Genomic DNA, 23,026 nt, shown 5'->3' on the forward strand with positions numbered 1-23,026 from the left:
ACCAGTAAATTGTCTAATTGTTTGTATTTGGCAGTGGTTTCTGTAAACACTGGCAAGAGAAACTGTTGCTTTAAAACAAAAAAGTTATAAAATCCACTGGTGCAGATTGGTGACTATATAAATCAGAATGTTTGGAGTATTGCATAGTTTGTCAATTCAGGAGAACTGGTTGCTTTTAAAAAGTCATGTACCCTATATTTTCAAATATAAACCATTCTACATATAAACCAAATAAGCTACTTTTATGTGAAGAATAACTCGAGTATAAACCTAGGGCACAAATGCAACCAAACAAATTCAAAACAGTAAGCAAATGAAATGCCAGTAAAATTAATGTGATTGAATGCATCCATGGTGTGTTAGGTTTAAAACATTAATTTAAACAGAAAAAAAAAAATAAAATCACATGAGCTGGGTCTGTTTTTTCCCCCAAGTTATAGTAATTTGTACTTTTGAGTTGGTACGATGGGTCCTAATTAATCTTTTGTGTATTATTGTTAAGCACCAGTAGATGTCGCTGTGTCCTCCCTGTAAAGCCTTACAAGCAGCTTGTCCTTGACAGCTCTGATCTGTCAAACCAGAGACAAACACAAATTTGGGACATGCCACTAGGTGTCACCCAAGTATAAACTGAGATTCATTTTTTGATGGCATTTTGAAGGCAAGAAAAATCTTGGTTTATACTGGAGTATATATGTTACATTGCAGGTTTGAATTTCCTCCATTTCTGCATACGTTTGATATGACTTCCAGCATAATATTACATAAAGACAGTCTTATTTAAAGCATTCCAAAGCTTCTGCAGGGGATTTAGGGCATGGGAAGCATTCCTTATAGTTAAGTAATGAGATTTCTTTACAGGGTAGGCAACTCCACTCCTCCAGTAGCCCTAAAAATTATAAATAGAAATGCTGACTGCAATACTAACCTCCTAATTGGCGCTGTCACCACTCATTTACTGCTCTCAGTTGCCTCTCATCTTCAAAGGTAAGTGACACAGCATATTAGAACATTGGCCGACATGAAATAGCTTTCTATAGCAGAGTATTTCAGGAGAGGTATAGAGGAAGGAGCAGAGTCCTCCGGCAGAGTATTTCAGTTGGGCAGTGTTTGTAAAATGTTAAACATATTCCGAAGTTCAGTTTGCATCACTGGCTGATGTTCTCCAATCTGAACCCAAACTCTTACAATCTAGGCTGGGGCAGCAGCAGTCAGGCTGTCTGTGGTTAAATCCAGACAAAGCTATTTTTTCTTTATTTAAGGACCTCCTTTAGCCAAAGTTAGCAGAGGATGCGAGAGGAACGGCTGACGTCAAAGTCAAAGTAAACTGAGGGCCGGTTCTGTATCCCTGAGATTCTCCCAGCCTGGAGATTGTCCTGTCACTCCACATATGGGACTTCTGTGGCTGAGACTCCCCGCTCACTCCTCTGTAAGTACCACTCACCCTGGGCTCTCATTCCCATGCCAGGCTGGCTTTCTGGCCTTGGAAGGGTTAAACTTTCCACTGGTTACAAAATGATTTATAAATTGTCTCAAACAGAAAATCAGATTCTTATTAAAATAATAATTTCTTGTTTTGCATGAGATCATTGTTGTACAAGACTAACTTATGTATCAAGCTTGGCTTTTGCAATGCTGGGACTGTTAGACATGGAGGAGGGGGGCAAAAAGATGTTACCAAGTATGAGGCCTAGGAATTATTAATGGCGGCCCTGCTTCTATTCATCATATGGAGAAAATTTTATTTACACCTGACCATCACACCTGAATGAGATAATGTACTATTGGCATTATTATGCAGTCCCCCCTCAGCACCTTTGTGACCATAACAGCCCATGAGTGAATCTTTGAGGATTTTGTTCATCCAAAAGAGGCCAGGTACGGATGTTGGATGAGGTGACTTGAATAGCAAACCCGGGGTTCTTATTCATCCCAAGGCTGATAAGTAGTGTTGAGTTCAGATACAGTGAAGGCCAACTCAAGTTCCTCTAAATCAAGCTGGCCAGGCCATATCTTCATGAAACTGACAATGGCATAATCATGCCGGAACAGAAAGAACCTTCACCACAAGGCTGTGCTATGTAGTGTGAAGTGTCCTTCACTGGAAGCATGTGCACTATATAATCTAATGGGGTGTTCACATATATTTAGGCATATGGGTAGGTGTGATGGTCAGGTGTTCACTATCTTAGTCTACTTATACTTTTACATCAAGGACATCTCTGATCTCTGCAATCTCTGACCAACTTCTGTACTATGTCTCCAGTCTCTGACCATGATTTATTCATTAAAGTTCCACAAGGTACTCCTAGAATAAATTAAGCAGCCAGATGAGGCAACACAACTCATGCATATGAGTCCCATTCATTACTGGCAGCTGGATTCTCTTGGAAGAAAGTTAGTAATTCCTTGGGGAATTGGGTAGATTAGTAGAACCCTAACGGTTAAGGTTCTCCAGTAAAAGTATTGCTGGCATTGTCTGACACCCGCTTCACTAGCATGAATTCTGCTGGTGCAATGCTCATGCTTCATGGAGGATAGCATACAGTGAACCTCCTCCATGGGTAACTCCTATATAGGCGACGTATCTTACCTGCATGGCTTCATTGCTGTGTATCTCAATTGTTAAAGGACCCCACCAATAAATTGTTCATGCATAGAGGAATCACCACCTACCTGATCCGCAGTTATTCTTTTTATGTAGACATTAATTTGGTGCACCAGTGTACCCCATCGCCTTCTGTAGATGATCTAGTGATCTGAGAACACCTCCACCAGTCGAGCATTTCCTGAAGATGCCCATTGCATGCTAATAGACATTTCTCACAGCCACCAAATAAATCCACACCTTTCTTGGGGGACTAAAGATGACTGGTGATGCAGGAACTCAAAAAAAAGCGAAGTTGTACAACAGGGGCTTCAGGAAATAGACTCGTGGTGACCCCACAAGCAGGGGCGTTGTTGTAACAAACGAAGAGAGGGCACTAACCATAACGCTGAAATGACTCATGTCTGTGGTAGATGGATGTTGCCCATTCCTAAAAAAATTGAGGGCAAGGCGTGCCCACATGTGCCCCCCCCACTACACCACTTCCCTCGAGGGTGCTTTCTGAATTTTTGCTGTAGTCAATTACAGTTAGGTTTTAAAGTGCATATAAAGGGCAAACTTTTTTTATTTATTTTGTTCTTGATAAGGCATATAAGAGGTGGATACCCTGTAAAGGTTTTATTACTGTCTGCTGTGAAGATTCACCTCCTCCCATACAGTATGTTCTGGGTGAACATTCAAAAAGTCATTGGAAATCCACTAATAGGCGTCACAATTGCCATCGAAATACCAGGTGTTCGAATGGCATGTCCACCTTGGAACACCCCACCCAATATATAGTCTTAGTGGGGGTGAGCTACCCAAGGAAAGCCGTAATACAGCTTCTTCAATCTAATCATAGACCATTATGACATCACATATACACTGCCTATACACACAGGATTCACCGAGGGTGCAGCAGACACCCCATGGAGGATGTGCATTGTATATATTTCCTTTATTTGCTGCACAATAAATGATACAATTGTTATCTTTAGCAGTGTTACTGAAAAGCCGCCTGAGACTAAAGAGTTATAAGATATGTGACAACAAAAATAAACACATGGCGCATTTACAAGCCGATGAAAGAAGTTTCATGACATGTTTTGTATACGGACTAAAGATGGTAAAATACAGAACAAAATATTTATGAGAAGAAAAAACAAAAAAGTCGCCCAGATCACTCGGGATCCTTCATGTGCGAACAATGTGTATATACAGAGTCAGGTCAGCATGGTGGAGGATTTTACTTTCATCATGATGTGTGTGAGCAATGCAATGGGACCGCCATGTGCGGAAGGCTTGTCATAGATCATATGTTCCGGTGAGCATTGCACGAACTAATCCTATAGAGATTTTGTTATGTTTTCTCAGAGATACATTGAATATGATTTATTCATTAAAGTTCCACAAGTAAGCAAACCAACATGCCAAGGTGCCAGCTGTGGGGAGCCATGTGGGATCACTCGATCAGAAAGTAGGGAGTATATGTTATGGGGGCCTCATTAATTACATTTACACCCCAACAGTCTGCAAAGTTTTTATGTGTTGCTCCTGATCTGGAGGCACCATCCCTCTTCACTCCTCCCATCTCTGACTTGGAGGGGCCGTCCCTCTTCACTCCTCCCATCTCTGACTTGGAGGGGGTGTCCCTCTTCGTTCCTCCTATCTCTGATTTGGAGGGGCCGTCCCTCTTCGTTCTTCTCATCTCTGAATTTTAGGGGCCATCCCTCTTCATTCCTCCCATCTCCGAGTTATAGGGGCCATCCCTCTTCATTCCTCCCATCTCTGAATTTTAGCGACTGTCCCTCTTCATTCCTCCCATCTCCGAGTTATAGGGGCCATCCCTCTTCATTCCTCCCATCTCTGATTTGGAGGGGGCATCCCTCTTCATTCCTCCCATCTCTGAATATTAGGGGCCATCCCTCTTCATTCCTCCCATCTCTGACTTGGAGGGACTGTCCCTCTTCATTCATCCCATCTCCGAGTTTTAGGGGCCATCCCTCTTCATTCCTCCCATTTATGACTTCTAGGGACTGTCCCCCTCCATACCTCCCAACTGTCTCTGATTTAGAGGGACTGCTCTTCTTCATTCCTTCCAACTGTGATATAAAAGGACTGTCCTTCTTTCTGTCCTTCTGCCCTTCCTTGCACCTCAGTGGTCCATGTTTTTGGATGAATACATATAAGTGTATTATTATTATTATTATTATTAAATTTTATTGTTTTAGTGCCAGCATATTACACAGTGCTGTACAATAAATATTATTTAACTCTTACAAATTCTTATTTTAGACTAAACCACCATTCACTCTCTAAAGTATACATTCATCCTTTTGGTAAGTAAATAGAGAGAAAAGAACTTGTACTTGTTGGTTTAACCAATCATTGTTTTCATATTCATTTTTTATGGTTCTCAAACTGAGGCCATGGCATTTGTCTACTATGACTTGAACAGTGTCCCTGTGCCTGTTGGCTCCCTGCAGTGTCTGCTTTGGGAAAATTAATTTGGGGACAGCGATATGTCTGGCTGGATAATAAATCTCCATAAAACGTCTAACGAGTGTCTGATTCTGGAATAATTATATCCACCGCATTTTTTTATTGTGTGCTGAAAGTTCTTTTCAGTTCACATGCTGCCGTGTTGTATCCCAAATTACATTCCTCGATGTGTTATAATGAACACAATTAGTGCCAGACTTGTCTACTCCATGTATGAGGTTAATTGTTGACTGACAAAAAATACACAAACTCCATGCCTGCTAGAGCTCCAAAAGTCTTCAAAAAACTCCAAATCTCCAACTGCTTCAAAAAAGGATTTGAGTGAATTTTAGATTTCTTCTAGCTTTTGGTCCAGACATGGCAACAGCACAGTTTGGCATTGCAGAGCTTGTTGGGTAATGTTGCCAACTGGCCACGTGTTTTCATAAAAGTTCATTCCTTTACGTATATCTAAAATCTTTGTGTATTACAGTCAAGAAAAATGAAATTCCTGTAATCAGTATACTATAAAAAAAAACTTTTTGCAGTACAAATATGTTGCAATTTCTTTTTATCCAACAGGTGGAGTATTGAGCTCCTCTTAATATCTGAATTTCAATTTACAACCTGTTAAAAAAAAGTTTATTTGTAGCTTTTCTGAAGCAGAATATTTAATAGCCCCTATGCATCATGAATAATATATTTTTTCCGAAAATTTTTGGGCAGTGAACCAGGTAGTAGCCCTAATCCTGTTGTGATATATTTTTTTTTTTTACAGTATTTTTTACAGATGTTTGACCTGGAGCACAGGGGCACTGGCTTTAGACCCCTTGGTTTTGTAGCCACTTTTGGTTTTGATTGTTTTTGTTTATAAAGGAGTGAATCTGAGATTCATCAAACAAGACATGAAAGATTCTTCACTGGAGAAAGGTTTGTGAATGTCAGATTTACTGCTTTATAATTAGACCCATTGATTGGTCCTCAGTATTCTCTGCCCTCCTGTACTAGGTTTATTATTAGGCTGGGAAATGCTATGCAGCACAATAAAGTTCAAGTTGGCCGATTGCCACTCCCTTTCCATGTGAAGGAGATTATTTAAAGGAAAGAACATAGGGATTTATCAAAGCTGTTGGTAAAGTTTTTGGGTTAGGAATAGATGTAATCATTTTGTTAATAATATAATTTTTTATGATTAATTTTTTTATGATTAAATATGATTTTTAAGGCTAGGGTCACATCCTTGCAGCTGTGATAGTGATGTACTATGGGTTCCATGCGGTGGATGATGGGCAGCTCATTCATTTTAAGGACTATGTGGGCATCATCATATATGAGGTCAGTCAGCCACAACCTAAGGAATCCCTGGCAACTTCTAGAGGAACCCTGACTGAGAATGGCTCAACTAGATCAGTTGTCGCAAACCTTTTTCGGACCTACAGACCACTAAATGGACGGGCTCTGGACCGCGCATGCGCCGAGAGCCAGATGTTACTTAAAGGGGAAGAAACTTCTGTTATAGTGACCTCATGATGCCAGAACCCGCCCACTCTCCCATCGTGGATCTGAGCCTGCAATGGGAGAGTGGGCCAGTTGTGTCCAGAGACAACTCACCCATTTCCCTGAGCCTGCGATCTGTACGGGAGACATGGTCCATGGCTCTGGTCACTGTGCCCCCAGCGTGGTCCTTCTCCTGACTCAGCTGGGGGGTGCATCGGCCAGAGCCACAGACCACCAAAATTTTCTTGCCGACCACCGGTTGGCAAGTGCTGATCTAGAGTCTTCGGACCTTTACAATATTATCCAGCAGTCATTGATAATTCTAATAGTGTGCCACATCCCAAATCACCTCTTTTCTATCTGTTTTTTAATTCTATCTGAATTATTATAGATCCTTGCAGTTGGCTCCACCAAGTGGTGATGGCCCCAGTTCTATTCAGGCATAATCAAATATGAGATCAGAGGAACTCTGCAGATCCATGGCACTCTGGTTGAGAATGGCTGGTCTAGAGTCATGCAGCTGGCTTTACCAAGTAGTGTTGTCCCCAGAACCATGTGGCCATCATCAAATGGGAGGTTAATCAGACAAAGTTCGAGGAACCGCTAGTAACCTCTGAAGGAACCCTAGTTGAGAACAGCTGATTCTTCCTGGTTGCTCTACCAGGTGGTGTTGGCCCCAGATCTATCATCAAATATGAGGTCAATCAGCCAGAACTTAGGGGACTCCTAGCAACCTTTGAGGGAATTTTGGGGATCTGATGGTACCTTGGTTGCAAAAGACTAATCCAGAGTCATGAAACTGGCTCTACTAAGTGGTGTTAGCCTCAGAACTATGAAGGCCTATCAGCCACAGTTCAAGGAATCTCTAGCAACCTCTGGGGGAACCCTGTTTGAGAATGGCTGATCTAAAGGAATTCAGTTTGTAATAATTACTGCAGCAAATGCATTAACCAGCCAAACTGTGCAGTACCTAGAGCTGGAAGAGGACAACAAGAGGAATGAAAAAAGATCAGACGTTGCAAATGTGCTTGATTTACCTTGGGCATTTAAAAGGAGCATGAAAAGTACATTTGTTCTTTAATAACCGCACAAGATATTCAATAACCACCCATCGCAAGAAATCATAAATCATTGCAGGTCTGCTCTTTTCTCCATCCCACTGTGGACACAGCATTCTGACCTCCCAACAAAGTGCCACCGAGTTGCAGAACATTCCTTTAAGAGGAATCTAGGGGGAAGTTAAAAATAAATGTTATGATAGCTGTGCCCACTCCCACTCAGGAAGCCAGAACACAAACAGGGGGACAATGATGATTTTGTTTACTATCAGTCACAAAGGAGAGAGAAAGTCCATTACTTTGTTGTTGGGCACAGTTGTTTTTTTTTTTCTGTTCTTCTTCGGTAAGCCAGATAAGACAGATCTGCCCGACCCTTCCTGTGGGCAGTTATGTTCCCCATACAATGTTTGGGGCGGATGAGAAATTTATCTGGTGGCTTATGTCCAAAACAACTTCACAAGGGCTGGCTTCTCTGTAAAAATAAAAAAAAAGTCTGAATTGGTTTGAGAAGTCTCCAGATTCCCGTGACATTGACTGGAAAAAATACACATACGGTTCTATTAGGTTTTAAAGGGTAACCCCATCTGTGTATTCATTTCTCAATGTCAGAGTCTTGCATTCTGCCTAATCCCAAAGAAAGTGACAACTCTACAATAGCTTTAATTGTTAATGAGCAGGGCCATGACTACAGGCTGTGGGCCCCAGCAAATGTTTTTCACTTGTCTTCCCATTTAGGATATGTTGACTGTTTGTTCCTGGGTAAAAACATCTTCCAGGGCTATCTAGACAGTGAGCCATCCTGTACAAACCCATGCATAACATTTCCAAGATGTCTTCTTGATTGCATATGCAACCCATATTGTGGTCTGCTGAGCTATGCAATTCATTATACCATTGCCAATGTATGGAATTATGCGTTGTGGTACAATTCAACATGAACTCTCATTCCCTGGTAATCATTTGTTCTCAACAGTTTTTGTTTTATATCTGTTGCTTGCACTCCAGGGAATCCCTGCCCACTCACCTCCCTTCAACATTGTAAATCACACCTCATTAAATGTCAGTGCCGCGTCTTTGGAGAAATCTCTAACCATGTGACATATTTGGAGCTTGGCCCTAGTACACAGCAGCCAAGTTTTACTACTGATCTGATGACTGACCTGATAAAATGATCAGATCTGAAGTGAATCTGAATTAAACAGCCACAAGGGAAATCGATGGGAAAAAGACAGATCTATGTTTAAAAGTACACAATTCCTGTGTGCAAATAATGAAGCAGATTTCATGACATACAGTAAAACAAAAACATTTTTGCTGTGTATAACCTGCCACCTGGCTAACAATTTGTCGGAGCTTTACTTAAAATGTGCTAATAAAGACTAAGCTCCCTCAATACCCATGGCTGAAACAATATTGCCAAAACAAGGCCAAGACACACACTGTAGCTCCTATATAGCTATGGATCCCTGGTATGTAGCCAACAGTGGGCCCCTGTGCAGAACTGACTTGCCTCTCCCCTATTAAACTGTCTTGGGGTTCCTATGGGGACACCTTTTGGCTGCCGAGGGTCTGGAGCCCTCATTCTGCAGCACACTTTGTACCTTCCTATGTCTGTACCTGCTCCTATCATTCATTTACAGGTCACAAAAATATTGTGTTTTAACCGGTTTATCCTTTTCACATTTTTCACCAAACATGATCGGGCAAATCGGCGGAGGGAAGTAGTTCGACTAGTAGTTCTAATTTGTGGCTACCGTATCGCTCATTTATGAACTGTTAGAAAAAACAAAATGCAAAATCCCCTTCAGCTGTGCACAGACTCACAGTGTGTGCTGGGGATTCTGATAAAATTTGTAGGGCTGCACAGCTAAAGGGAAGCAGGGGCTGCTGCTATTTCTTTGTTCTCCTTGATGCTGCAAATGACATTGCTGGACAGAATAAAGAGTGTTTGACACAGCGATGGTGCACAGCACGGGATCGCCCAACAAATAAGCATTTCTTTAATTTGGCGGAAAGCACCCACCCATGGTTATGAAGAAAGCCATAGTAAGCATTATTGACAGTGTGAATGAATACCACCCATGGGTAATTGAGAAGCTGAGACTCAATCAGACCTAATTAGCATGTAAAATAAATACTGTCCCTTTAAAGGTTTTGTCAATATTTTTGCCATAACTGTAAAAAGCAACTAGGGTTGCTATGAATGCCCACCCACAGTTATTCAAGGAGCTGAAACATAATTAGCACTATTGACAACTTAATTGAATAATCTCACTTGAAAGTTTTTGCCATACAGATCAGCAGTCAATTGAGTGCTCACCCATGGTTATTTAGGGAGATATAGTTTACCAGGCAATGCTAGGTTTTTGCCATCCCAATAACTGTGTATATTGAAATGCCCTCCCATATTTATTTAAGTAGCTGAAACATAATGAGCACTGTTGACATCCTGTAAACAAATGATATCAATGTTTTTATGAATGTTGTTGCCATAAGGATAATGTACATAGCAACTTTAATGAAATCCTCACCCATAGTTATTTGGGGGAGCCATAGCTATCCAGCCATTGCAAACTTTTTGTTATAAGGATAGCTGTGACTATAATGAAATGCCCACCCAGGGTTATTTAAGGAGCTGAGACATAAGCAGAATTATTGACAGCATGTAAATAAATGCTTTCACTTTTAAGGTTTTGTTAATGTTTTGCCATAACTGTGAAAAACAACTATAATTACATGCCTACCCATGGGTATTTTCAGAGCTAATAAATAGTTGACCAGGTTTTGCTAGATTTTTTGATATAAAGATAGCTATATTAACAGTTAAATGCCCACCCTTGGTTATTTAGGGAGCTGAGATATTGTTGACTAGACAATGCTTGTTTTTTGCCACGAGGATAGCTGTGACTATAATGAAATGCCCATCCAGGGTTATTTAGGAAACTGAGATATAATTTGCACTATTGACACCCTGTATATAAATTATGTCAAAGTTTTTGTGAATGTTGCTCTTGTCACACTTACCTCTTCCTTGCTAAAGAGCAGACGCCTCTCTCCTGCGCATGCAGTTCTGACTCTGGGCATGCATGCTCTTCGAAGTTTTATCAGTTTCGCCCAGCCCATCAGCCAATCAGAAAATAGCCTCTTAATCATCCCTGGCTTTTTATTCAGCTCAGACACAGCACTCAGTGTTCCTGCAACTTGTCTCCACTACTACTGAGTCCCTAGCTCTACTGAGCAAGTTCCTGTACATCTGTTGCTTAATTCAGTGTTTCCCCCATCCAGCTCCTGGGTTAAGCCCTTGTTGCCCAGTCTGTTGTTTCCCATCCAATTCTCTTGTGCTGCTCCAGTGTTCCTCTCTGTCTATGGATATTCCAGTGTCACCTGTGCCTCCTGTTGCTTCCAGTGCCTCCTGTGTTCCCTGTGTCTGAAGTGGCCATTTGTCACTGGTGTCTATTTCCTGGATACCTGGTATTTGACCCCTGTCTTGTGACCTGACCTCCTGCTTGCTGTCTGCTGACTATTCTTCTGCTTTGTGATTTGGTACCATGCATCTTCCTGCCCACCTTGGTGTGCCTGAGAACCACAACCTGGCGGTAACCAGCAGCGCAACATCCTCACCACTAGAGGCTCTGGAGAAGACCTGGTTGCTGCTTAGACTCTGCGCCTTGGCCCTTCTTAGGGATCACACCACTTTTGTGTGAGCGGTAGCGCCCCCTAGTGGCCCTGTCCCCCCAAGCGTGATAGTTGTAAGGATAATTGTGAATGGCAACTATAATATAATGCCCACTCATGGGTATTTAGGGAGCTAAGACATTAACATTGAGACAGTTGACCAGGCATTGCTAAACCACACTTAATTAAACCAACAGAAAGACATAACAAAGCACAATGTTTGCAGCAGTTAGGGGCCTCTCATTTTTTTTCACTTACAGAGCACTCCAAATAAAATGTGTCCGAAAATGATCAGTAAAATTGTTACTTTTCAATTAACCACAGCTGTGACTGTGTGAGAGAAATCTGAATACGCAGTATATTGCATCTAAATATATTTGGCAAAGTCAAAGGTCAAAATAAATAAGGAATTCTCTGCTTGAAATGTCAACAGCTATCTGACAAGGCTGATAAATTCTGCAATTACTTTCATTATGTTTAATTTGGCACAGAAATAAATTTACTGTCCCCGGAGTACCGCCAGGGAAGACTGGAGCTTAATATGGAACTAACATGGGATTGGGGGAGGGGGGTCCTAAATTATTTAAATGAGTTTCGGTGGTTTTGATTCTTTGATGTATGGGTTTATTATAAATAAACATTCTAATAACACTTCACGTATTTACGGTAGCCCTTTAATTACAGATCTCTGTGTTATAGAACTGCTCCAGAATGAAAACTGAGACTAAAATTTTTCTAAATACAGGCACCCCTGCCACCCAGAACATCCAGGTCATTGACTCCTTTTGCAGCTTAGCACTCAAGCCTGGAACTGGATCCAATGCCAGACTAACGGTTGGACAAAAGAAAGGCAGCCACACGTAGATGTGGTCACCACTATAATCCTTTTATTTGTTATCAGCCTTCCAATAGTAGACTGACAGCACTATGTAAAACAACAAAGCCATGGTTGGCTTAACCTACTGCCCTGACGTTTTAAATTCTGATAGAATATGGAGTATATTGACAGATTCAGATATTCATACTAGTACATACATTTTGTACAATATGTCATATTATAACAGATATAATATTATATATTTTTATATTATATCCACCCCTTTGTCCCCCCCCCCACTTCTTCATCCACTGAAAGGACACTGTGATGATGCCCCCCTCCCTAATATTGTACTAACGTTAAGTGGGTTGAACGACACTGGGCTTAAATTGGTGACAACTAGACGTAGAAAAATCTGAAAAAAATGAATACTGCACTCAATATAATATCATATAATATTAAGCAGAGCCACCAATAACAAATGTAAATTTTGCAACTGTGTCTAAACTAAGACACCTTACTAAAAAAAAAAAAAATGTGTATTTACTCTTGTTCATTTTAAAAGAAACAAATTAAATAATAAAATGTATTTTATTTACATAAATTATAGAATAAAATGTCAACTTTTTATTTATCACTTTCTAAAAATCTAAACATGTACATTATTTAGTTAAAAAAAATCTTGTGCCTATAATTTACATAGAAAAATTTACCCAAGAGAGCTTAGATTGTGAATCCTATCCCAGAACTCTGCTTATCAAATGGAATCCAATTTTAAACATGTATACATTTTGGGTTAAAGATAAAATAATAAAAACATTTATAAATATCCCCCTAGGACTATATATTCCCTTTAAATAACACGACAGCCCCGTTGTGGCCTTTTTTATTTTGCAAAGTTTGGGACAGGCAGCCCCCTTTCTCCCACCAGCCCCTGAGAACAGATCGGTGAGAATTCAGCATGGAGCGGGTAGTAGAAAAATTCCATGTAATGCAAAAGTTACGTTTCCTTCTCCTTGTCCCCGGGAATTAGGGGTCTCTGCCAACTTTTAATTACTTGCACAAGGATGGAATATTAGAAAACCATTTTCCCTGTGATGATACGTGTTCCCAGACTGCAGCCCAGCTTTTATGGTCTTGTTCTACAAATATCAAAAATGTAATTCCATTATTTGTTTTGATCGTTTTACATTTAATTTCCATTTATCTTTTTTATCGTGGTTGATATCGGGTTTTTCCCATGTATGCCATATTTGGGGTGGGCTATTTTATGATTTCTCAAGGATTTTATTTCTGGGTTGTGTTTATTATATATGAGGAACTTCATTTATACGCTTGTTAAAGAAAAAAAAACAATAAGCTTGGGGGTGGAGGAGCTAGAGGATTCTTGATATTTTCCAGACAGAAAGGTGAGCTTTATATAGCTTGCTGCAGCTTCTAGTACACATTGTGAGAAGATAACAGTGTACAGTAAAATCAGAGTAAACTATTTCAGTCCAGGAGAGTTGGTACAACTGTGCATGACCGAAGGGAAGCCTGGAAGGGAAGGCCAGTGGGCAGGTTTACAAAAAAAGGAGGGTGGAAGGTAGATTTATTAAAGGGAAGGCTGGAGGGCAGATTTACCTAACCTCCCTGGTGGTATTCCTGTGTGTTAATTTTCAGTACTAAAAGAGTTATCCCTGAGCCACAGGTGGTGGCGTGGCATGATAAAGCACTTATCTGGTCCCTATGAGACCACAGTGTCTTCCAGCCATGCCCACCCGGCATCTGTGTCCCCTGGCCTCATGTACCCAGTATGATAAATGGGTTGTGTGAGCATGCGGGGGGAGACGTGACCAGGCGGGAAATTTAACAATGTACTGCCTTGACACTCATAATTACTAACCCAATCAGACTGCCAGAGAGGTTAAAGGAAGACTGGAGGACAATGAAATGAAGATGATTCAGTAAAGGGGAGGCTGGAGGGAGGATTTATTAAGGAGGAGACTGGAAGGTACATTTTTTGATGGGAAGGCTGGAAGGCAATTTAATGAAAGGGAGACTGGGGACATTTGACGGGTAGAGTAGTTTAATGAAGGGAAAGCTGGAGGGCAAATTTAATGAAGGGAAGGATCCAAGGCAGTATAATGAAGGGGAAGTTGGAGGGTAGATTTAATGAAGTGAAGGCTTTAAGGATGAGAGACTGGAGGTCAGTTTTAATGAAGGGAAGGCTGATTTAAAGAAGTAGAGGCTGGAGGATCGGTTTAATTCGGGAAAGGCTGGAAGGCAGATTTAATCAAGGGGAGGGTGGAGGGAAGATTTTGCAATGGGAAAGCCAGGGGGCAGATTTTTTGAAGGCATGCTAACAAAGTCACACTTACCTTTCTCTCTGCATACCCAGTAGAAAACAAGTACTGGGGTGACTTTTTCCCATAGATAAATCTGTGTTGCTTTTGGAAAGTTCTTCTCACTTCCTGTCTGTTAAAAAGTTATAACCAGAACAGGAAGTGAGGGAAAATATCTCACTGTCTTGGATAGCAGTTGAAGCCTGACAGAGGTCCTAACCGCTCCCAACTATATCCAAATAAAAAAAAAATGTACTAACATTAGGTTACATATCTGTTTATAAAAGCATGATAACAGTTACAGAATAATTAGGAAAATGGTTCTGTTGTCCCTTAAAAATAAAACAAGAGAAAACAGAAGCTTTAGCTAATTAAAACATCAACATTATAACTATTTATAACTTGCAGATCTTCTCCATGTTTAGGTGATCCCATCCTGAAAACATTCTTCTCTTCAAGAACATTCTTTTAAGCTAATCGATACCTTCTATTATGGTTATCTAAGACCATTTTTCCAACTTTCTTATTTCCTTGTGGCCGCTCGCTGTGCTATATTTTTGCTTCACGACATGAGAAACAATTTAAAGCTTTCCATCTGGCCTCATCCAATAAAAATAACCATTTATTTTTGGCAGGGATGGCCTGGTAGAAATCAAATGTGATTTACCGCTGCGGCAGGTCCTCGAGTCCCCACTTCCAGCAGAAGTCTTGTTTATCCTAGCACAGACTTTCCCTACAAAAGATTTTTTATAAGGGGATAACAGAGTCGGAGTACACAGCAACTGGCCATGGCAGCTTTCATTCTGCCTTCTAAAAGCTTCTCTATTTTGGCTGTTTAGGGCTGGAACTTCTCTGGCCGTGTTCAGTAGCTTGGTTGGCACTACTAAAAGCAATAAATCATCAGTGATCAGTTACCAAACAGATGGAAGAAAAACCTTCCAATGGTGTAAACTACACCAATAGCATTAGGGATGTATAGTTGGGGGTTCGTCCGGGATTAGCTGCTACTGCATGCTGCTTGTGTAGCTTACACTATGGACAGCTAGCTGTTCCATATTTTAATTTTACCAGCATATATTGAGGCTACCGAAATCTCTACTTTCAATTTAAAATCATAATAGAGCAAAGGGAAACTACATTTAAAGAGAAGAGAGATCTGGGGATATGTTAAAACTCCAATCATGGCAGAACTTTTTTCAACTTACATTGTTTTGAATATAACGTTTGTCCAGTTTTTATTGATGTCCATGACCTGGTGAGACGGATTCTTCCTCAATTCCTGTTCCTGTGACAACGGAGCGGCAGAAGAAATTGAGTTGTCACTATTCTTATCGGGGTATATCTAGGTCATGGGGTCACGGACCTCAGTAAAAACACAACTTCAATGTAGGGTTTTTACTACATTGACCTACAAAAGTTTGCTACAAAAACTTGGCTTGATTTGAGGTTATGTAAAATGTGTCCACCTGGATAAACAACGCGCCAGTTCCTCACCTGAACCACTCACACTTCATCTACCTAGAAATGGGGGCCACTATCAGGCTGCAATCAGCAACACGGAAAGCCTCCTGTGGTGTCAGTTTTAAATCTAAGGCTCACTGCCTGGGCTTTCTCTGGAGGCCGCACTTTGCCAAGACTCTCTCCAAGGGACATTATTAGGAGACGTGCACTGCGACACAAGATAACCCTGAAGGCTCTTTAGTTCTGAGCATCCCATGGAAATTCTCTTGGGCACTTCATGTTAGATAAAAAGTGACAGATCCTGCGGTGAAATGACCACGGCCATGAAAGTAATCCAGATTTTTGTCGCAAACACGGTCAGCTGGGACCAGGAGGCATTGAAAGCATAAATAATATTATCTTGGCAAGAAATATTCAGAAAAGTTTGATTTACAAGCAAAAAATATTTGAAGATTAAGGATTCAGAATATGTCGTCGTATTGTGAGACACGAGACAATAAACTCATATACCATGACATCCCAGATTTTTCTATCCTCTACTGATGATTCTATAAAAGAAATCAGGATCTGCTTCCTCCTGCAGGTACATTATTTCAGGAAAAATAATGATTCCTTAATCAACCCTCAGGCTGTCTTTTATGTCTAGCACAGTTGTACAGGCTTCCCTCCTGGACTAAAATTACTCCTTCTGATGCCACTAAACACTGTGAGCTTTTTAAATTTGCATTAGAAACTGCAGCAAGTTAGATAACACTACCTTTTTTTCCTGACTGGAGGACATCCAGCATTATCTAGCTCTTTCCAGCTTGACTGTCCCAGGTTGTCCCTTGAGTTCCTATTTCAGAGCGTTTAGCAGCTGTGGCTGGTGTAGTACATTTTGTGCTGTCTGCATTATGTCTTCTCTCACCATTGCTGCAAGATGCTTCTCTAAAACTAATGCAAAAGAGATCATAAATTAAACATTTTCCACCTGTGTTTTACCCTCGTCTACATCCCGTGATTTACATTCTACGTGCTCGTGTTTACTTGGCGGATTATGCTTAACTGTCATTTGTTTCTAATTGTGCTGAGTCTGCTTCTCAGATCTACTTAAACCCAACTCCTACCACTATGTAAGCAAATCTCAATGTATATGCAATATATTATGGTCCTGATGTATACACAATGTATTGTGATTCCAATGAATATACAATACATTGTGATCTCAATGTATATACAATGGCTATATCACCAGCAGGAGGAAGGAGGTCCTGATTCCTCTATATAGATAGAGGGGTCACCAGCAGGAGGAAGGAGGTCCTGATTCCTCTATATAGATAGAATTGTGGGGTCACCATCACTAAAGGAGTCACCAGCAGGAGGAAAGAGGTCTTGATTCCTCTATATAGTTAGAATTGTGGGGTCACCATCATTAGAGGGGTCACAAGCAGGAGGTCTTGATTCCTCTATATAGATAGAATTGTGGGGTCACCAGCAAGAGAGTAGAGGTCCAGATTTTCGTATATAAATAAAATTGTGGGGTGTATGACTAGGGAGAAGACCATCAGAAGGAATGATGTTCTTGTTCCCTTTTATAGCTTTAATTAGGATACTGTTTACAGTTCTTCAAACCTGACTTATTGATAAGATATAACAAATTCAAAGTACCATATCAGGAGAGATTGCTGGAGAATAAAGTTCAGAATAGCAGAATTTTTGGTATGAAGCCAGGATAAAGAACATGGGGGCATGACCTCAAACCAGGAGGATGAAAGGTCAAAGCTTAAGGAAATTGATAATTTTAGATACATTGTATTGTAATTGTTTTGTTCGAGTTATAAACAGGTATTTTATATCTTTTTTTTTAACTATATGTATATGCAATTCACCACCACCATCACCACCATGCCTTGTAATGGTGCCAACCTTGGTCAGTCGTCCCAGACTGTCAGTCTATGAGGAACATTTTTATGTCATTCGTAGCTAATACAAATATTCCCAAATCACATCGTTATCAGTAAGATTGGACATGGATCATCTTCCAATATGTCACTAAACACCTTTTCATTATGCTAAGTGCTAGAAAAATGATACGGAAAGCCTTTCATCAAATATATTTTGGATGACAGGAGGTTTGGGTGACTCACTCTCTGACTTTCATGTGTGACTCATCTGTAGTAATCATAGAGCCTCATCATTGTGAGAAAAGTGTTTATCATACCATTAAGGGTGAAATGTAACTTTGCAAACACATTGGGTACCCAATGACGTCCATTCCCCTTCACCGTAACATAAATAGAATCTTCATCAACTCTTCTAATAACAAAAGTCACCCAGTTCAACCGAAAATATTCTACATGTTTAAAGGGTCATTCCACTTATGTATAAGGGTCTTCGTGCCTTTTTTGGAACTGTTTTCAGAAAGTGAAAGCAATTCAGAAATATCCAACAAATGGTTGATGTGTGCTAGAATCAGAGGGTTTCTCACTTTACTATAGAGAGGAACTTAGGGAACTATTTTTTGGCATTGCAGTTACTTTCCAGAGACCAGGACAAATCTTAAGAATTCTTTCCCCCATTGATAATGGGGCCTGATTTTTTAAAGCTCTCCAAGGCTGGAGTGAATGCACTTTCATCAGTGAAGCTGAGTGATCCAGCAAACCTGGATAGGATTTCTTCAAAGTCAATTGCTAGCAAATGTTTTGAATCCTGGACAAGATCCATTACAAGTTTGCTGGATCACTCAGCTTCACCAAGGAAATTGTATCTTCTCCAGCCTTTGAGAGCTTTAATAAATCATGCCCATAGTGTCTATTATAGCACTATGATGGAGGGAACAATTAGGGGGAGCAATATAATGGAGGAACACTATAATGAAGGGACCATTAGGGAGAGAACTATATTGGAAGAACCGTTAGGGGAGCACTATTAGGAGGAGCATTATAATGGAGGGACCATTTTGGGTAGCACAATATTAAAGGCAACGATTAGGGGGAGCACTAAAATGGCGGGACAATTCGAGGGAGCACTACAATGAAAGTACCGTTACAGGGAGCACTATAATTCAGAGACTACTAGGGGGAGCAGAATAATGGAGGGACCATTAGGGTGGGAACTATAATGGAGGGAGCATTAGGGAGAGAACTATAATGGAGGGACCATTGGGGAAAGAACTATAATGGAGGGACCATTAGTAAGAGAACTATATTGGAGAAACTGTTAGTGGGAGCACTATATTAGAGGGATCATTAGAAGGAGCACTATAATTGAGGGACCATCTGGGGTAGCACAATATTAAAGCCAACGATTAGGGGGAGCACTAAAATGGGGGGACCATTAGAGGGAGCACTACAATGAAAGTACCGTTACAGGGAGCACTATAATTCAGAAACTACTAGGGAGAGCACAATAATGGAGCGACCATTAGGGAGGGAACTATAATGGAGGGACCATTAGGGAGGGAACTATAATGAAGGGACCATTAGGGAGGGTTACTATAATGGAGGGACCAATAGAGGGAGCATTACAATGAAGGGACCATTGGGGAGCACTATAATTAGGAGACTATTACAAAGGGCAGCACTATAATGGAGGGCACAATTAGCACGATTGACCTCAACATTTTTCAACGTGACCTAGGAATGCCCATTCCCCTTGGAGGTGTCATGAGGAGCCCCAGTACCCCCAACCCCTGCAGGCCTTTCTCTGGATTTTCCATCACTCTCCCAGGAAAAGGTTAAACAATCAGAGTTTTCTCTCCGCAGATTTCTCTCTGTTCACCTAATAAGGATGTATAAAGGATTCAGAAGCTGCAGGGCCCTCGTCCCAGCTACCAGGGAGATTCCCGGGGTCTGAGACCATTACACCTACTGTAAATCACCTCACAAGCGTCGCTGATTCCAGGAAGATATTGTGCGGATCATTCCCTCTCATACTGTAATGTGAGATAAAGAGCAGGAAAAATCCAAGGACACAAAGCAGAGACACGCAGATACCCTGATATTTCAACCAGAGGGTCTGAGCTCACAAAATGTTTTCTTTTTGCCCCTCTGGCAAATTTTGTTTTATGTCTGTGTCCTCAATACAGACATTTTCCCTCACTTCCTTTCCCAGTGACACCGGTACAAGAAATGTTGGAATGTATGTGTCACCGGGACAGAGAAGCTAACTTAAATTTTGCAGTCACTGGTTTCTTCTCCCAGTCCCATCAAGATGCTAACAAAGTTTTATTAAAACGTTTCCATTTTCATTGCAGGAAGCTGGAGGGCAAAGTTTGGTGTTTTTTTTTTTAATTTTTTGTGTATAAAGTGTATTTTGTGTAATTATGTACAGATAATTGGAAGTACTTTTTTGTCCACAGGTTTAGTCAAGCGATGATTGGATGATCGGCTGACCCCATGAAGGTTCCATGGTGGCCATTATCAATGTTCAGTCCCAGCCACAGCTTCTGGTTCCTGCTTCTATGATCCACTGGCTCTGACGGTGTCAGCTGTCTTCCCCCTGCACGGTATGTTTCTATAGATTATCGCTGAGGCTGAAAAAAAAACCTGTTTATAGAACACAATAGCTTAAGCTGAAATTTGCATATTGAATCAGAGCATTGACCCCTGCCCTTTTTCTGTCTGCTTGTCCAGAGAGCGAGGGAATGGCATTCCAATTAGAGAAAGAATCAGAGAGTGAAGAGCTTCTGCTCTTTTTTCAAACACCATTTCCATTTAAAAAAATATAACTTAAAAATGCAATTAAATTGACCACAGATTATTATAAATTTCCCTGCAAGAATGCAAGATCTGCATTAGGTCGCCTCCAATCTACAGATACAAAAACTCTGTGGGTTCATGGAAAAAAATACTGAAAAGAACAAACATCTTAAGAGCTTACCTTACACCAAGTGGGGGATGTGGCCAATAGTGGGCCCCAGTAGAGAACTGACTTGGGGCCCCTTATGGCTGAGGAGGGCCCACTTTGTACCTCCCTATGTCTTCCACTGATTAAATCCCAGTTTCCTGTAGGTGACATCACTGAATCTTCCTTTGGTATCCAGGGAAAGCTGAGTACTCCAGATCCTAGGAGAGGATTCCCCCGGATCCCAAAGAAAGACTTGGTGACATCATCCATGCCTACAGGTACTGGGTGGAAGGTATGTATTTATTTTATTTTTTTATACAATTTTGGGTGTGGAGGGACTACCTAAAAATCCCCACCCTTAATATATAGTTTGAGACTGAATATATGTTTCTTGTAACCCGGCTGGGCCAATCAAATGGCCAAAGATTGCAACAAGGAAGAGAGGAAGGAACAAGATGGCGGCATCATGAATTGTATGGGGAGAGGTGAGTATAACAGGGTTTAGTTCCAATTTACACAGTACAGTAGAGCATTACAACCAGCAATATACGTTACCTTGGCCTCCGATGTAATGGGGGGGCACTTACTTTAGTTATTGGCAGACCCAACCACTATGGCCTGGGACCCTGCCTACAACTTTAGTTCCTCACATACAATTACATTTGTTACATTCCGTTTTCTTTCATTTTTTGTAGGTTGGTTTGTACACTAAACATGGAGTGCCTGCTTTATCCAGGATCTTCCAACTTATCCAACAACGTCGGTCAGAATAATTCTGACACAAGTGACAAGTCATCGGAAATTCATCAAATTGGAGACTTGGAAAAGACCTTACATAATAGATTCTATGGCCTTTGGGTGGCTTTGTTAATTATCAACACCCTTATCTTCCTGGTGGGCATCATATTAAACAGTTTGGCCATCTATGTGTTCTGTTTCCGAACCAAAGCAAAGACCACCTCTGTTATCTACACCATCAACCTGGTGGTGACGGACCTCTTGGTGGGCCTCTCTCTACCAACACGAATCGTCATGTACTACAACGTGGAGGCCTGCCACACCTGCTACTTAGTCCATAGCTTCACCTACTTTGTAAACATGTACTGTAGTATTCTTTTTCTGACTTGCATTTGTGTTGATCGTTATATGGCCATGGTGCAAGTGGACGCCTCACGTAAATGGAGAAACCCCAACTATGCCAAATGTATCTGCATTTTTATATGGATATTTGCTGTGGTTGTAACATTCACCATACTGACCACAACCATAAAGCACAAACACTGTTGTCTTTTCCAGCTTTTCACACTAACCGCCTTTGAGTACTTTGTTCCTTTGATAATCATCACTTTCTACACCTTGAGGATCATGTGGGCTTTGTCCAGGTCAACATTAATGAACCAAAGCAGAGAAAGGCGAATGAAGGCCGTACAGCTCCTCATAATAGTGCTGATCATCTTCACGGTTTGCTTCACGCCCATCCACGTAAGTCAAGTGGCCTTCTGCGCCAGAAGTGACGTTTCCCGAGACGTCATCCTGATTGTCTACCATGTGACGGTAACTTTGAGCAGCTTCAATAGTTGTATGGACCCCATTGTCTATTGATTTGTCACCAACAATTTCCAATCCACCATGAAAAGTATCTTCAGGAAACATCGACCAGAACCATCCAGTATGGATATCTTAAGTCTACACAAGAACTCCAAAAGTTCGGGAACGGCTTTCTCGGCTATTTCAAATGCCATAGTGACCTTACCTTTACAGAGCAGTAATATTATCTAGCGGGTTGGCCATCGGCATTCTCTGTTGGACATAGCAGTGGTATGGGCACCAACCAGGCTAAACCAGATAATTCTTAGCTTTGGCTACAAAGCTCTTCAAAGGGAATCCAAAGAGTTCCCAGGCCATGTAGGTGGAAATTGGAACTTCAAATTCAACATTGTATGAGAAGATGGACAGAGCGTGCACAATAGAAATGACTGATATTTTAGGTAAAACATGGGATTTTTTAAGTTCAGAAGATGCATTCCTATGAATATTTTGTTTGTACATACAGGTCTAAAATAAAATGTAGTTCTTTAAAGTTTGTTTTTCATATTGGTGAATAATCATGATATATGCACATGATACCCCAAAACATTAAAAACAAAACTGCAATAAATTATTTTGTCCCTAATAAATGATCCTGTGGTGCATTTCTTAATCATTGTCTGGCTTTAGGAAAAAAGAGTTAATGTATTACATTTATTCTTGTGTATTATAAAAATGTTATATTATTTGTATCATGCAAACTAAACTTTTT

The 23,026-nt window shown here is 40.8% G+C and overlaps 1 protein-coding gene across 1 annotated transcript; it reads left to right on the plus strand.

The window, feature by feature from the left end:
* The first annotated feature begins 1,062 nt into the window (after positions 1-1,062).
* GPR20 (G protein-coupled receptor 20) lies at positions 1,063-22,898 on the plus strand. Its single transcript, XM_072410612.1, is given in 3 exon segments — positions 1,063-1,429; positions 20,240-20,386; positions 21,423-22,898. A coding segment is annotated over 1 exon segment (1,065 nt). The 5' UTR covers positions 1,063-1,429; positions 20,240-20,386; positions 21,423-21,441; the 3' UTR covers positions 22,507-22,898.
* Positions 22,899-23,026: the final 128 nt, after the last annotated feature.

Source organism: Pyxicephalus adspersus, chromosome 5, assembly GCF_032062135.1.
Source record: "Pyxicephalus adspersus chromosome 5, UCB_Pads_2.0, whole genome shotgun sequence".
Taxonomy (NCBI): domain Eukaryota; kingdom Metazoa; phylum Chordata; class Amphibia; order Anura; family Pyxicephalidae; genus Pyxicephalus; species Pyxicephalus adspersus.